The 15,494-nt window shown below is 32.0% G+C and overlaps 3 protein-coding genes across 3 annotated transcripts; 1 reads left to right on the top strand and 2 right to left on the bottom strand.

Moving 5' to 3' along the window:
* The first annotated feature begins 1,387 nt into the window (after positions 1–1,387).
* LOC134250453 (uncharacterized) lies at positions 1,388–5,613 on the top strand. Its single transcript, XM_062732816.1, has 5 exons — positions 1,388–1,442; positions 1,683–1,823; positions 4,003–4,102; positions 4,671–4,801; positions 5,180–5,613. Exons 1-5 carry the CDS (start codon positions 1,410–1,412, stop codon positions 5,438–5,440), a joined length of 666 nt encoding a protein of 221 aa, XP_062588800.1. The 5' UTR covers positions 1,388–1,409; the 3' UTR covers positions 5,441–5,613.
* A 3,642-nt stretch (positions 5,614–9,255) lies between these two features.
* On the bottom strand, positions 9,256–10,751 carry LOC134250509 (heat shock 70 kDa protein 12B-like). Its single transcript, XM_062732873.1, has 2 exons — positions 10,487–10,751; positions 9,256–10,310 (listed from the first exon to the last, which is right to left on the bottom strand). Exons 1-2 carry the CDS (start codon positions 10,554–10,556, stop codon positions 9,256–9,258), a joined length of 1,125 nt encoding a protein of 374 aa, XP_062588857.1. The 5' UTR covers positions 10,557–10,751.
* Positions 10,666–12,033, bottom strand: LOC134250508 (heat shock 70 kDa protein 12B-like). The gene is made up of 2 exons (XM_062732872.1): positions 11,631–12,033; positions 10,666–10,917 (listed from the first exon to the last, which is right to left on the bottom strand). The coding sequence occupies exons 1-2, from the start codon at positions 11,931–11,933 to the stop codon at positions 10,666–10,668; spliced, it is 555 nt and encodes a 184-aa protein (XP_062588856.1). The 5' UTR covers positions 11,934–12,033.
* Between the last annotated feature and the right edge of the window lie 3,461 nt (positions 12,034–15,494).

The following is a 15,494-nucleotide window of genomic DNA, read 5'->3' as shown; positions in this document are numbered from 1 at the left end:
ATGAAGAAACACAATAAGTGCCAATTACAGTTTCCATTACAATTTGTTCGAATTTCCAAAGACATTTATTTTGTCTATGAGGAACTACAGCATTTTATTTGAACTTCAGAGAGCTCGTGTAAGGGAAAAGTGTGATTTTTTTTAACCTTTTTATAGTTTATAAATTTAAAAATGTAAAACTGTGTTTAGCTAATTTTTGAAAAATTGACGTGCCATCGTTAAATATACTTTACGCGAAGAGCATAGTTTACGATTGATAAATCTAGTTAATCAACTGCGTCTCCATATTAGTGAAAAATTCTCGAGAAGGACATTTAACACCATACAATCAATCAATCAACTGATAAAATATATTAGCATATTTAAAATGTGAATTTGGTTTAAGAACTGGTGGTTTATTTAGATCTCTCTATACTGATAACAGTGCACTTTACTCTTTGAAAACAAAGGTTTGGCTTGTTTTTCTGTTTTGAGTCAGCAATTATGTTGTCAATTATTTTTAAATCGCACGTCAAAAAAGAAGAAATTCCCATTGGGTATACGCAAATCCAATTTTAAAGATGAGAAAAGTAATTTTCAAGAAAAATCGTGTGAAAACAAAAAAAATTACTGCACGATTTACACTGAGAAAGATAAAATAACCATAAAATTGTCAAGCAAAAACCGGTATTTCCTGCATTAAGCAGCATTTTCGGTGTATATTTATTGCATTAGATGTATAAATGGTTACGTGCATATACATATTTGAAGTATTTTTGGTTTGGTTTGTGAAACCTTTCACCATTTTGTTTCCATTTGTCTCTCCCTCCATATTTTTGAGCTGTATACTCACTTGTTTTCGGAATTTTCTATCTGATAGCATTTAATATTGCAAAATTAATTAATTAATAAATTGAACAAATGGAAAAAATAGATAAATAAATAAACAAAGAAAAAAAAATGTGTTGATAAATAAAATAAATAACTAATGAGTTAATTAATTTACTACATGCAATATAAAAATAAATAAACAAATTTATAAATAAATAACTAAATTAATTAATCATTTAATGATTATTTGATAAATAGTTAAATAAATAAATAGATTAATTAATCAATCAATTGATACAACATGATATTTAATGTATAAAGAAAATGTTCACCAGCGCTAAGTTTCTCTCTATTTTAGCTTAAATACAAAGTCATTGGATGCTAACAAAAATGTTGATAAATGATTCCTTTGGGAAATCTTCGACTTTAATTTTATAATACTAGTAATTTAGTTTTTTTTGGTATTTTTTCTATGAATTGGATGGATCAAAGGGGGAATAGAGTGTCAAGTAGTTTTAATCCTGACTAAACAAGCATGAAATCTTTTCTCACTTAGTGTGTTCCGTACTAATTTGTCAACCTCTTTCAGTTTGTAAACAATGGCGTCTCTACTGAAAAGTGTCCCTCGACAAGTACGTTGATGTTGTTCATTATCATGCTGCAGTCTTTTATAATTTCTATATTTATAAATTTTTTAAAAAACTTAAGAGCAATTTATTTCAGATTAATAATAAAATTGTAAAGAACTTTGCGTTCCTTAAATTAAACAGTAAATGTAGGACGTTTACTCCGGTATGGCGTGCAGTTATGGTAGTAAATAGTTAAATACGTGTGATTCAATAACCTTTTAATTAATTTCCTTTATTTTATAGGTATGCAAGTTATTTAAGTTCCCTGTGCGGTATATAAACTGGACCCCAATCTTATTGAATGACTTCAGCAGATTTCCAGTACCGGATGTCAAAACCCTACCGGAAGATATGCGAATAGCCATGGAGACTGTGGAAGAGAAAGTATAAAAGTTTGTTTCTCAATTTCAGTTTAGTAATTTGCGTATTATTAATTTGAAATCTTCTTGTTTATGTCTCTTCAATTATGATTAAATCATAACTAAGTTTTCACAACTTTGAAAGAAATGCACATTTTGATTTAAGAAAGCCAAGACTAAAAATTGACTTTATGAGTACAATATTAGTACAATAAATGAAATAAAACAAAAATGCTAAAATAAACCTAAATCCAATAAACAAAATCAATTAATTCACTAGTCAAATAATTTAAAATCTTTTATATACATTTTTTTTATACAACTCATAATTTATGTTATTCTCTGTGCCATTGATTATCTCTTTGGAAACCTAAAATGTGACATTGTCCAATCAAATAAATGTTTTTAATTGCCTTTCATACAGTTATATACCACTTGAGCCATTTCAGCTCACCTCGATGAAGAGCATATTCTATTTATCACTGGCCTATGCATTAGCACCCGCTCCACTGTTAAAGTATTAGGAGCAAATATAAGCCTTTTAGGACCAAACTTGCATGCTTGATGCATCTAAGGATTGGATCAGATAGCTTAGCTCGAATGCTGGATATGAAATACAATTTTCGAGATGTGTGAGGGGGAATTAAGTTTAAAGAGTAGGATCATTTCAAATTAACTATAGGCACTACCCTTACCAAACCTTTTGTCATCTCGAGTTGCAAAGTAAGAAGTTAATCCTAACCTCACGGGATAGAATTCTAATGAGGGACGTTGAGACCGGTCCTTCAGATATGACTGTGTATAAACTGAGGTCCCGTGTCGCAGTAGTTGCTAGCATGAAACTGATCCTTTGACTGTTCAGTAGTCCTAAGTATCGAGTACATAGCTCTAAATTTGTTGCCCTTCACTGACAAGTGGTGGTGACTCCACCATATGTGTGAAAAATTCTCGAGGGGGACACAAAACAAAACAAAAAGAAACAAGCATATAACAGTTACTAGCAGTATAACTTCGGAAGCTGCAATTGAAATACATGTTTATACATTCATGTCCATTTTTAGTGACCATAAACATTACCTAGCACAAAATTGCAGATGATGGATGGACACTACCTAATACTTATGATGCTTATACCTATATTTTTCCAGCTTAGGAAAAATGATCCCTCCCTTAAACATACTGTAGCAAATTGGATAATTATGATTTTGATATCCAAGATTATAATGACCAGGTTAAAGTTTTTTAAAAAAAAGCACATAGTCCTCATAATTAATGACTTTTATTGCCTGTTATGAACAAACTTAACTTGCAAAGATAGTGCAGCTAGTGATTGATACTAGTAGATTTGCTTCAAATGATGGAATTGACCTTCATTTTCTTGATAATTTAACACGTTAATGTTTTTGGAGTTGTTCCTTTCCAAAGTAGTCATTCTTTAACCAAACTTGTTTTATTCATCAAATTTTATCAATATATGATATTCAATCAGCTAAAAAATACTATTCAAGCTGAGTCCTTTAATTTGTTTCGATTAACGTTTGCTTTTTATGAAGCCGGTTTAATTCAATTTTAAGCACTGGTACTTTGTTTCCAAAACTTCAAAGTAGCAATTATACCCAAATTTTCTTATGGTTTTGGTGTTGGAAGGTCCAAGGTACAGTTAACCTGTATTCCTTGATTTATCAAAGAAGTCTAAATGAAAGTGTACTTCTCCTGATATAGATATGAACTAAAAGTTATTTATAGACAATGAACTTATATACTTAAGGTCAAACATTTTCTGTTTTTCTTAAGATTTTGAGATTGAGCATTTAACTGACAAATGAACTGTTCTTGCTATCAAAATTTACGTGCATGTAAAGATATTGTAAATACGCTACATAGCAGGCCATGTGACCCTTTTTATCACGTGATTCGCGCATGAGCAGAGCGGTGGCAGATGTGCATTAAAAACGGAGAGACTAATTTAAAATATAATCAACACTGAAACCAAATATTGCTTCTTTTATTGAAGTTGATCACCCCTTGTAATGATAGATTTTAATACTTTAATTATGATGATCCTCATTTCTTATTCTGGTACAAATTATTAGCCAGCTTGCTTTGGAAGTTATTTCTCTCATGGGAGGACCGTGTCACCTTAAAATAAGATATGTTATGAGAAATTTTACATGAAAAATTTGAGATTGACTTCTAATTTACAGAGTGGGTTTTCTCCGAATGTGTTTCGTGCCATGTCGTACCGCCCGGATGAGTTACGTGCTTTTGTTCAGTATTATGATGCTGTCATGGCGGTGAACAGAGGTGGGGTTTCCGTCTCTTTTAATTAAATATAAAATATAACATGTTAATGATATTGGTGAATTCATTTTTATATCATTTATGAACATGTTTTAAATTTTTATAACATGAAGTTAATTTTAGTGAGAAAAATAAAAGGCGAAGGAATATTTAAAGCGAGTAGTACTTGCTTTGAAATAAAGTCTTGATCAGATATATTAAGCAGACATTAAATGACGTCACACTGTTCAAATTTTTTTATCAAACTGTAAAAAAACAATTCGTAGAATATAGCATTGTATACACATTACTTGATTTTTTATTGGATTACTTACACAATGTTATTACTATTTTTTTTTTTACAAAGTTCTATCACGGATTGTGTTACCTACGTTTTCCATAAATCCAATATACATAAATGGATATAGTAAATTGAGGGACATTTTTAACAATTATTTTCTTTTAAACCTAAAAGTCAATGTTTTCTTTTTGAAACATTTGACATTGTTTAAAATAGTAGATTAAGAAATATCTAAAATATTTTCATTTTTTCCAACTCGTACCTTTCTGATAATTGATACATTATGCCCAGGAAACTTGACAAAAGCGGACAAAGAGATGATCATTCTAGCCACGTCCTCAGAAAATAACTGTCTATACTGCATCATAGCACACGGAGCACTTCATCGTATATTCTCAAAAAACCCACACTTAGCAGATCAAGTAAGTGAATCAAAAATAATTTTATCAAAAGTGAAAAGCTTTCAATCTCTTTCCATGGAATTGAATGCCAAACAATGTGCCTGTAAATTTTTGCTTAATTATTAACTGATTATGATATGGTATTAAAGAGACGTGTTTATATTTATATATATTTTAATCAAATATTATCCTTCCTATTATGGTTTCTTTTTGTAAATCCTTAAATACTGAAATAAAAAATGTCATCATCTGACTAAGTTGATGTTTAATTCACTTTCTCATTTAAGAGTGATATCGTACTTGATAAAATGAGGGTGATATGAAATAAAATGATCATAGGTTACAAGGTTGAATAGGTAAAATGTGTGTGATATTCATTTTTTTTTTCACTTTGTGAAGATTGCTGCAAATTGGAAAACGGCGGATCTTGACGATCGACAACGCGCTATTTTGGATGTTGCCATGGATTTGTGTCGCTGTCAGCCTATCACAGAGGATAAGATAGAAAACCTGAAAAAGCACGGACTTGACAAAGACGATTTGTGGGATATTGGAGCGGTGACAGCTTTGTTTGCTCTATCTAACAGAATGGCTTACCTGATGAACTTAAAACCAAATAAAGAGTTTTACTTGATGGGACGGATCCCAAAAGAAAAATAAAATGGCTATTAAATTATTTTTAAAGCTAATTTACTGAGCTTTTGACAATCGTTAACTATTCGGCATTTATAGAGTATTTTTTATTATGAACATAATACGATTTACTGTAAAATATTGAAGTAATTAATGGACACTGATGTATTGTAAAACGTTATTTGTGGGATTTCTTTGATTATATGTATTCCACTATAAGTAAAATATTTAAAAAAAACGCTTTGGAGTTTGGTTTTATATTTAGGTTTTTTTACCAAAGACTGTCTGGTATATGACTTGACTTTTTCTACTGTTAATTTCTCTTATCAATGTTATTATTTGTTTATCTGCATATGTCCTTTACTATTTCTAAGCTGAGGAAGGCGATTGACAGATAATTGGATGTTTCAAAGGTATTAACCTTGTTTAAAATCACATATTTATTTTTTTTTTAAATTTTGGTCAATACAGTGATAATGTTTGCAATGTCCACCTGTCACTGGGTCGAATATAAACCTTTTTATGAAATCTTTCATACCATTGTCTCGTGCTGAGTTTTCAGAATTACTAACTCGGTTAAGACAAACAGCAAATGCTCCGGGTCAATAGAGAATATTTATCTTCCATGGTAAATCACCCGACTTCTAATGTTTTCACATATCCTTGCTTGCTGTGTTTACAAATTGTATTTTTTTTTACTTTTAAGGCATTATAAAATACTGTCACTTCTCTTTATAAATACATTTCATTATATCATTAGAATTCGGTAAGAATGCGAACTCATGCTTACGTTTTATGCGATGTACTGACAGATTTCAAAGCAGCGTTAAATACGTCCACACCAGTAAGCAAATCTAATTTGGCCGAAATAAAAGAAAATATGATCGCACAGAATGAAACAGAATCCTCTACTCAAGTAGACATTTCTGCAGTCCAGGGTGCAACGCAGTCAACAGTGACCCCTGCCACAGGTGAATCCACCCCCCTGGTTTGAAATTATCATGAAAATCATGGGTACCATCGAAGCAAAGATCTCGCATTTAGATAACAAAATCTCCAATGTTGACCCAGCAGGTGAAAAAGTTAGATCTTGTAGAGAAAAAATTGATCACATCTGATAAGAAAATAAATGATATAACAACGGACTTGAAAAGGGGTTTTGAAGAGAACGGCAAATTTATACGGGAATTACAAGAAAGGATAGTATGGAGTTTGGACTGGGAAAGTTGGATGAGAAGTTAAGTAAACTAGAAGAGGATAATAAGAAACTAAAGGATGAATTAGTGGATCTAAAGTCTCGTTCAATGAGGGATAATCTGCTCTTTTCGAATATACCGGAAACTGAAAATGAAACTCCAAAAGATACCGAAAAAATTCTGCGTGATTTCCTCAGGCGCAGGTCAACAATCTGAAATTCGATAGAGTGCACAGAATAGCTGGAGGTCAAACGCCAAGGGTCATCGTTGCGAAATTCAATGAATACCAACAAAGACAGCAGGTAAAGGGGATGTCTAAAAACCTCAGAGGTACAAATTATTACATCAACGAGCAATACCCGAATGAAATTGTCGCGGAAAGGAAGGAGTTGATCCGAATCATGAAGAAAAAACGCGCGGACGGACATCGAGTTAGACTGGTCTACAACAAGCTTTACATCGACAATAGGCTTTATCGCCCATCACTTGATAACAATGCCACGAGATAGGAAAACGCCGGGGATAAACTCAAAATATGTTCCTGGAATGTAAATCGACAGATGTACAATAAAATTAGAGACCCAGAATTTATATCATTTATTGACACATATGATATTATTTTTTTATCAGAATGTTGGCTTGATGTAAATACTGATATTGACGACAGTCTTATTAATGAAAATTTTTTTCACAAATGTTTTCCTAGAAAATCATGTAAAGGTGGAGGTTTTATGCTTATTTATAAAAAAGAATTACACGATAAGTTGTTGGTGGAGAACATTGTACATGAATCTATTTTATGGGTGAAATGCCAAAACGGTATTAATGTTCAAAATACCGAACTTTATATCGGATTTGTTTACATACCGCATGAAAATAATGTTTTTTACAGAAAAAATGATATAGATTTATTTACTACGCTCAATGATGATATATCAATGAAGTACGAAAACAAATTGATTGATATTGTTGAAAATTTCAATTACTTAGGAATAACTTTGAATTATAATGGTAAATTTAACAAAACACAAAGTGTACTAGCAGCACAATGTAGAAAGAGTCTAAGTAGTTTAATAACAAAAATGAAACCAATGTATTTGAATGTAAGTACTAAACTGTCATTGTTTGATACATATATTGGTAGTATAGCAAATTATGGCACGAAGTTATTTTGAAGGTTCTCCGAAGTGCATTTTGTATAAGCATTTAAGTGATAGTTTTGATTTACAATTATATTTAAAAAGGTCAATATCACAAAAATATGCACAACATATCAGTCAATATTTTTTTTTAAATTTTGGTCACCAACTAGAGATAGAGCGAGGAAGATTTTTTAATATTTCCTTTGTTGAAAGATTATGTAAATTTTGTTCAATGTCACAGGTTGAAGACGAGTATCATTTTATTCTGGTTTGTTCATTTTTTTCTAATGTTAGAAAAGAGTATATTAAGAAATATTATCACCAAAAACCCTCTACCTTTAAACTTGTTCAATTGTTGTCGACAAAAAATGTAATTATGTAAACTGGGAAAATATCTTTATAAATGTACAAAATTAAGAGCAGATGTAAATTGAATTGATATAACGACTTTATCCTCACTACTACTATTACTAAACTTATATTTTTTTTTTCTTTTATGAATTTAGCATTAGTTTGTAAAAATTTTCTGTGATCCTCTTTACTTAATGTTCAAATGATATTGAAATGTTATACATATACTGTACAACTGATTTATGTATATACGTTAAACCTATGAACTGTATGGTTCTTGGTAATAAACAATACAATACAATGCCCTGTTCACACGGAGAGTTTAATTCGAATTAAACGTAAAGTTACTGCGAATTAGCTTCGCTTAGCGTTCACATGGAGAATTTAATGCGAATTAGTTTAATTCGAATTAAACTACTGCGCATTAAATTACTTCGCATTATCTCCGTATGAACGCTATAGCAAAGCTAATTCGAATTAAATTTTGACGCATGCGTAAGGCCAGAATTAAGTCACAGGACACGTGTTGGTGGTTATATATAGGTATTTTTGCTATATTTGGTTCAAAAATTGAGGGAAAGTATGTTAAACACTAAAATCATTGAATACCTGTAGCCACTACATGATGTATCAAAGGATGGCTCTGCATACATGACGTGATTTACAAATGACGTCATAATAGACTAACTGACGCCTGATTGTAGATGAAAAAATTTAATTCGCATTAGTTTACTTCGCATTAGATGTTGTGTGAACGCAATTTAATTCGCATTATTTTGATTCGCATTAGTTTACTTCGCATTAATTTACTGCGAATTAAACTCGTTGTGTGAACAGGGCATTAGATGTGCATGTATCTAGTATTCAAATATATCATCAAGTGAATTACCTAAAATTCATTAGTTTGTGCATTACGAAAGAAATGTTATACAATGACTACACAAGTTATGCATGCCTTACAAAGGACAATTTGTTGACAAAATTTCATGACCATAACATGTTGTTCCATTTGAAATACATACGAAAAATATATACTCTCTTTCAAAAAAATACTAAATATGAAGTCTTCAGGTGAAAAATTGTGAACATTTTTGAGAAATGCTTACCATGTATTTATTGTGTTCAAGAAACACTGTTTGCAAAAATGTGCTTCCTAAAACTGAGTTAGAAATCTTTTACTTATAAGGCCACTTTGAATGTTCTTAATCTCGAATTCGATTTCAGTCTTACTAAAAATCATTTTAATTTCCAAAGCAGAATTAGCTTGAAAAGGTCCTTCAGCACGCATGGAACCAATCCTGAAACAAGATTCTTCGTTTGTAAAAATGGGATCTTTATTGTCTGAAGCGAAGAAAATCAGGTTCCCATCCCAGTCCAGATCGACCCCTACTACTTCAGTTTTGAATTCACCAGCTTTCAGAAGCTGATTCTTTTCTACCATTTTCTTAAACACATTATAACATCTTGCTTCCCCGTTCACCATAACTGCTTGTCTGACTTGGTGGTGACCTTTATCATATGGTTCATTGACTTCAAAGCCTATCGTCCGTCTACTACGTCTGTAACCTATGACCTTTGACCCATGGCCGTAGTTCACTGCTCCTCGTAAGATCGACCAAGATGCATCACCGTCCTGATAATTTGGTGCAATAACCTTTCTCGGTGCAAATTCACTTTTAAGAGTATTAAAAAGAACACTTGAGTTTGCAAATCCTCCTACTAATATAATTGCATCGATGTTTTGTCCATCTGGTTGACTCAGCAAGACATTTAAGTGATTTACGATAGAAGATACAGATTGTCTAAAAAGTGAAAGAGCTAGGTCTTGAGAAAATCGAATTTTATCAGCTCTCAATTTAATTTCGAATGATTTTCCAAATCTGTTTACTGTTGTATTAAAATTTTTTCCAGCATTTTCTTTATACATCTCCCGTAAGCTGCTGGGTATTTTCAAGGTAAAATCTTGATCGGTTCGTGCGGATTTAATTCTACATTTTGAGAACTCGATGTCCATTTCGAGTTCATGATATTCACCAGCAAATTCCTGTCTAAATTTTGCAATGATTTCTTCACCACAAATTTCTTTTAGAAGTGAAATGAACTCTTGATTAACATTGTTTCCTCCCCAGTCACCACCTGAAGGTGGGAAAATCTCGCTCAGGCTTCCATCATGTGCAACTTCATATCCGGTTATATCGACAGTACCCCCTTAAAGAAAATAAAAGTTCAACATTATACATTTGTCTAAAGAAAATAACACACACTAGGAGAGAGAGAGAGAGAGAGAGAGAGAGAGAGAGAGAGAGAGAGGGAGTATTACTTATGAAAATAAATATTTTCAATGTCAAACATTGCTCAGTTTTGAAAGAATTAAAAATTCTGACCCCCTGCGTCCACTACTATAAATTGACGACCGGAATAAAAGAAGTCTTCAACACGTGATTCTGCTTTCATCAACTCATATGTGAATATTGCAGCTGCTTCGGGTTCTAGTGCGAGTATTAGCTGATGTGGAGGTATGCCCGCCTGTAAGAAAACAATTATAATGATTCATGAAGTTTCATTAATATTTATTGAATTTTAAAAGAGTTAGGGTACCTGCCATTTCAGCTGCTCTCCTCATGAATGATTTCTTTGTTTCAGTCCAGATTGCTGGAACAGTTAGAACCCATCTAATATCATTTGGTCTCCAGTCTAGACCAGTATTTTCAGTTTGCTTAGTAAAGGAATTTTTTAGATAAAGGATTGATTGCGAGAAAACTTTTATGGCATCCATTTCTTTCCCATTTTGGTCCCTCAGTCTCTCGTCGTCATTCTAGGCATGAGTGTTTGTGAAGAAACAAAATAAGAGATCAAAACATATATACAGTAATTTACACGAAAATTAGTTTTATCAACTTTATACATATAGATCAAAACATCTTCTGTTTTGGACATATGAATGTGCAATTTGTATAATGAAAGTATTGTAGGTCATATAAGCCTTATAAACCGTTTTGTAGATGAATTAAGGAATAACTATCTTCTAATTTGGTTACGCGTCGCCGGTAAAACTCAGTTTGCGACCGTTAAATCAGCATTAACAGTTGCAAATACCAAATTAGAAGATTAGTTATTCCCATTCTAATGCATTCCATGCATTTTGTTTGTTGTTTTCGTCTTATTTGGTGAATTTTGTTACATGAAATACGTCAGGGAGCATTGTGTTTTTGCGTCGCTCTATTATGACGTCACAATGAAAAAGCTTTCACGATCATTAATGCTCATTTTACTGCTTCAAACATCAGTGCATTAGCCAATCAAAAAGTGTTTTACAAAATAATTGAATTAGAATTGCGTTTTAATCGGCGTTGATAATTGTCTCAACGTTAGTAAGTTTTTGTCTCATTTATTTAGAGACATTGCATTAATTACCTTAAAGTATATTGTTTGAATTCAGCATTCATCTCAATGACTATTCTATTGAAAGTAGTATTGTAGTCAATTTAATTTTGTTCATAAACTAAATTTTTGTAAAAGTTGACATACCTGTTCATACAACCACATTTTGAATCTTCTGAAATAGTACCAGTCTCTATGAATACCCTTTTCAGCAAGATTGTAATAATGTTCTTCTGCGTCAAATCCAAAGCTATGGAATTCACCTTGCGGGTCAAATAATACACAGGTGGATGTTTTATATGAGATGAATGAACTGAAGGAATCGTACCATTGTTTTGAATGTTGACTCAGGGGATTTGAACGGTAATCTTCTCTTGAAGAAAACGAAAACCCCGAGTATGTTGTTCCAAAGTCAATGGCAACGACAAACAGGTAATCTTCATCCCCCATCTTTTACATGAAATATATGGAGATGATGAACAGTATTCAAGTTCAAGTCCATTAAACAATACAAAATAGAAGCAGAGCAAATACGTACCGAACGTTTAGAGATGGTACGATGTCGTATCAGAGGTGCTCCTCCATCAGGTACCAGCGGTGCTCTTCCATTAGGTACCAGAGGTGATCTTCCATCAGGTACCAGAGGTGTTCTTCCATCAGGTACCAGAGGTGCTCTTCCATCAGGTACTTTGGAGAAGTAAGCACCCATAATTCTGCACTAAAAGAAAATAATTTTAACAGTGAAAAGGGAAAGAAAGATGAAAAATTCTTTTTGTTTTCCCTCTTTCTATTTGTTAGTCTTTTTGTTCCTTTAATGTCTTGGATAAAATATTCAGCAAATATAGATTCTATCCATAAGGCATTAGTTGTACATTGAAAAAAAACTTTTGCGGTGTACATAATTGAAAAAAATATATCTTTACATAATATTTTTAAACAAGTATATTATTATGCGTTCTTGGCTTTTGATGGGTTAATTTGTGAAAACGACTGCAAATATAATTGTATATCTATGATATATATGATAAACATAAAGCGACCAATAATGCAATGATTCGGCTGTATTTATTAAAGTAATTGTTAATATATAAATGTAAATTAACCTTTTTCAATTGAGGCAAACTTCGCATGATGTGACTTTTCAATTTTAGATATATTTTTTAATGAATACTCTTTTTAAAAATGTATTATAAATGTTATTAATCGCATATGGCCATTACGAAATGTACACCAGAGGAATGAAGACGTCCTAACTCTTCGTTGGTTTCTATAAGATGAAAATAAATTTTAGTTGCATACATGTAGCTTAGCCTTATATTTGTTTTAAACAAAGCATGAAAAATGTCACTTAACAATTCATAAGTCAAACCTTATCTTTTATGAATCCATCAAACATTAAAACAAAGAAAAATACATGACTCTATATCAACTTTCGTTTCATTGGCCTCGTAATGCAACGTAGGTGCTTATCTCAGAAAGTAAATATTTATTGAAAAGTATTTATGATAATCCATCTTAATGCACTTAAATAAAAGAAAAATACGTGAAACCTTTGAAAAGGGTCTATATCAACTATATAGATTGTTTCACCAGGTTTCATCAAATTGACCATCGTAATGCAGTACTTTATATATTTTATAACAAGAAAAATTGTGCCTGTGATTGAATTGAGTATCTTTATTTGTTTCATTGATTAAACAATTCTAAATAACTTAAGTAACCTTCGGTAGCAGGTTAAATCACATAAAGTTATATTTGTTGTAAATTGTTGCATGAAAAAATTTCATTTTCAAGCTTCATTTTGATGCATTTTAAATTAAGTATTGATTTTTTGGAGTTATCCTTGATAATACTAAATCTTTTGGTACTAGTTGGCGATTTTGATTCCTCGTATTTCTTTGTGATATAGTTGGGGTTATCTCTCTTATGCCTAGGTCACATTTAAGCCGATGGTCGGGCGACTCAAAGAACAGGATCGGCCGACACAGTATCATAGAAAATATCCTTGGTACACCGATGAATTGGATGAATAGCACAAAAAAATCTTTTTCTTTAGAAATCAGCAGTATTTTTCATAGATCTATATTCAGATAGGTGACGTGAGTAATGTTTGCAAGGCAAAGTGGCAAAATCTTATACATGTAAAATTATGACTCAATGTTGAAAATGTGTGCAAAATTTGTATGGAATTGCATAAAAACGACTTCTACGCAGCAAAGAATACTTAAGATTTCTTCATATCTTACAGATTAATTATTTGTGATATTTCCGTTCAAAAAAAATTATATAAATCCATGCATCAAATTTTTGTTTGTGTTTTGTATAATTAATAGGTTAAATATTGGGTCAAGTACAAAATAAGACGAAAATAGTCCCATCCACATAATCTGCAGTAAATCGGTTTTGTTATTATAATATTTTTGAAAGATCATAAATATTCATGTATGATTATATCAATTGTATTCTTATATAAATATATGTACAACACAATAAATGCAAATTACTTTTTAATGAATATTTACAAGCACTTTGATTGAAATAATTTAGCATAATAAAAACCAAGAATAGATCTAAAATAACAACACAAACTTTATTATTTTTTTTTTTACAATTTGACAGGTCGACAGGTTGTTTAAAGTTGACAGGTTTTTTTTTATAATTCAATGTATATTTATTTAGTTATATCACTACAAGTATCATCTTAAGGGTGGGTGGGGGTGGGGGGGGCACTCATATCATAAGATACATGTACATGTACATTGAATGCCTAAAAGTGTAATTTCCAAATCTTTTCATATGCGCAATGTCTGATAACAGATGTATACATCTCCATTTGACATTCCAAACCTATGACGACATGTTGAATTACATATTTAAATAAACATGTCTACCTGTCGACCTGTCAACCCGTCGACCTGTCTACCTGTCGACCTGTCAACCTGTCAACCCGTCGACCTGTCTACCTGTCGACCTGTCAACCCGTCGACCTGTCGACCCGTCGACCTGTCAACCTGTCGACCTGTTAAGCAAACATAGTAACATTTGTTTGAACAGATAATCTTTTAAATTTTTAATATCACTACAAGTTCATCTTAAGGGCGGGTGATTCATATCATAAGATACATGTACATGTACATTATATAATTTCCATTCTCTTTTCATATAAACAGTTAGATGTATACATCTCCATTTGACAATCCAAACCTATGACGAGTTGACATTGTGAAATATTTAAATAAACATGTCTACCTGTGATGTGAATTGAGTATCTTTATGTTGTTCGACCTGTCGAAACGTCAACCTGTCTACCTGTCTACCTGTCGACCTGTCAACCTGTCGGCCTGTTAAGCAAACATAGTAACATTTGTTTGAACATAATCTTTTAAATCAATTTATATGCAAGATTAAATATCTTGTTTTGTACATTTATAATCCATTTGATATAATAATTGTTTGACGATATAGAATGCAATAAAAAATGCAATCGGTTGGTATAATTCACGAACAATGGCTCTAAATATTCATTAAAATTGCATACATTTAATTCATATACAAAATATGCTAATTCATTTTGTTTTTGTACATTTATGAATATAAATAAATATGCAAAAATATATATTCTTATTTCTTATAATGTACTTGAGCCTAAATATTCACAAGTCGGCCAATCGTCGCCCGATCATCGAGCTCTGAGCTACAGTTTGATTTCAACCGTCACACCCTATATTGTCCGACGACGGACGACCGACTTAATAAACTGACCGCCGATAGTCGGACAATGATTTGATCGACGGATAACTGCAGTTGAAGAAATCGGCCACCGACGCATGAAAAATTATAACTTGGACCAATGGACATAAAATTGGTCGGCCGACAAAAAAATAGGTCAAAATCGGCCAAGAAAACGGCCGATGAACTGACGACTGTCACCCGAAGAATCCCATTTTTGCTTCAAAACCAGTCGGCCGTTGGTCGTTTTTTGAAATGTGACTGGGGTTTTACACTTACCAT

Source organism: Saccostrea cucullata, unplaced genomic scaffold (assembly GCF_032062105.1).
Source record: "Saccostrea cucullata isolate Sc308-1 unplaced genomic scaffold, CSIRO_AGI_Scuc_v1 ctg57, whole genome shotgun sequence".
In the NCBI taxonomy this organism is placed as follows: Eukaryota; Metazoa; Mollusca; class Bivalvia; order Ostreida; family Ostreidae; genus Saccostrea; species Saccostrea cuccullata.
The sequence above is the reverse complement of the archived record's forward strand: the minus strand, read 5'-3'. Positions and strand labels throughout refer to the sequence as shown.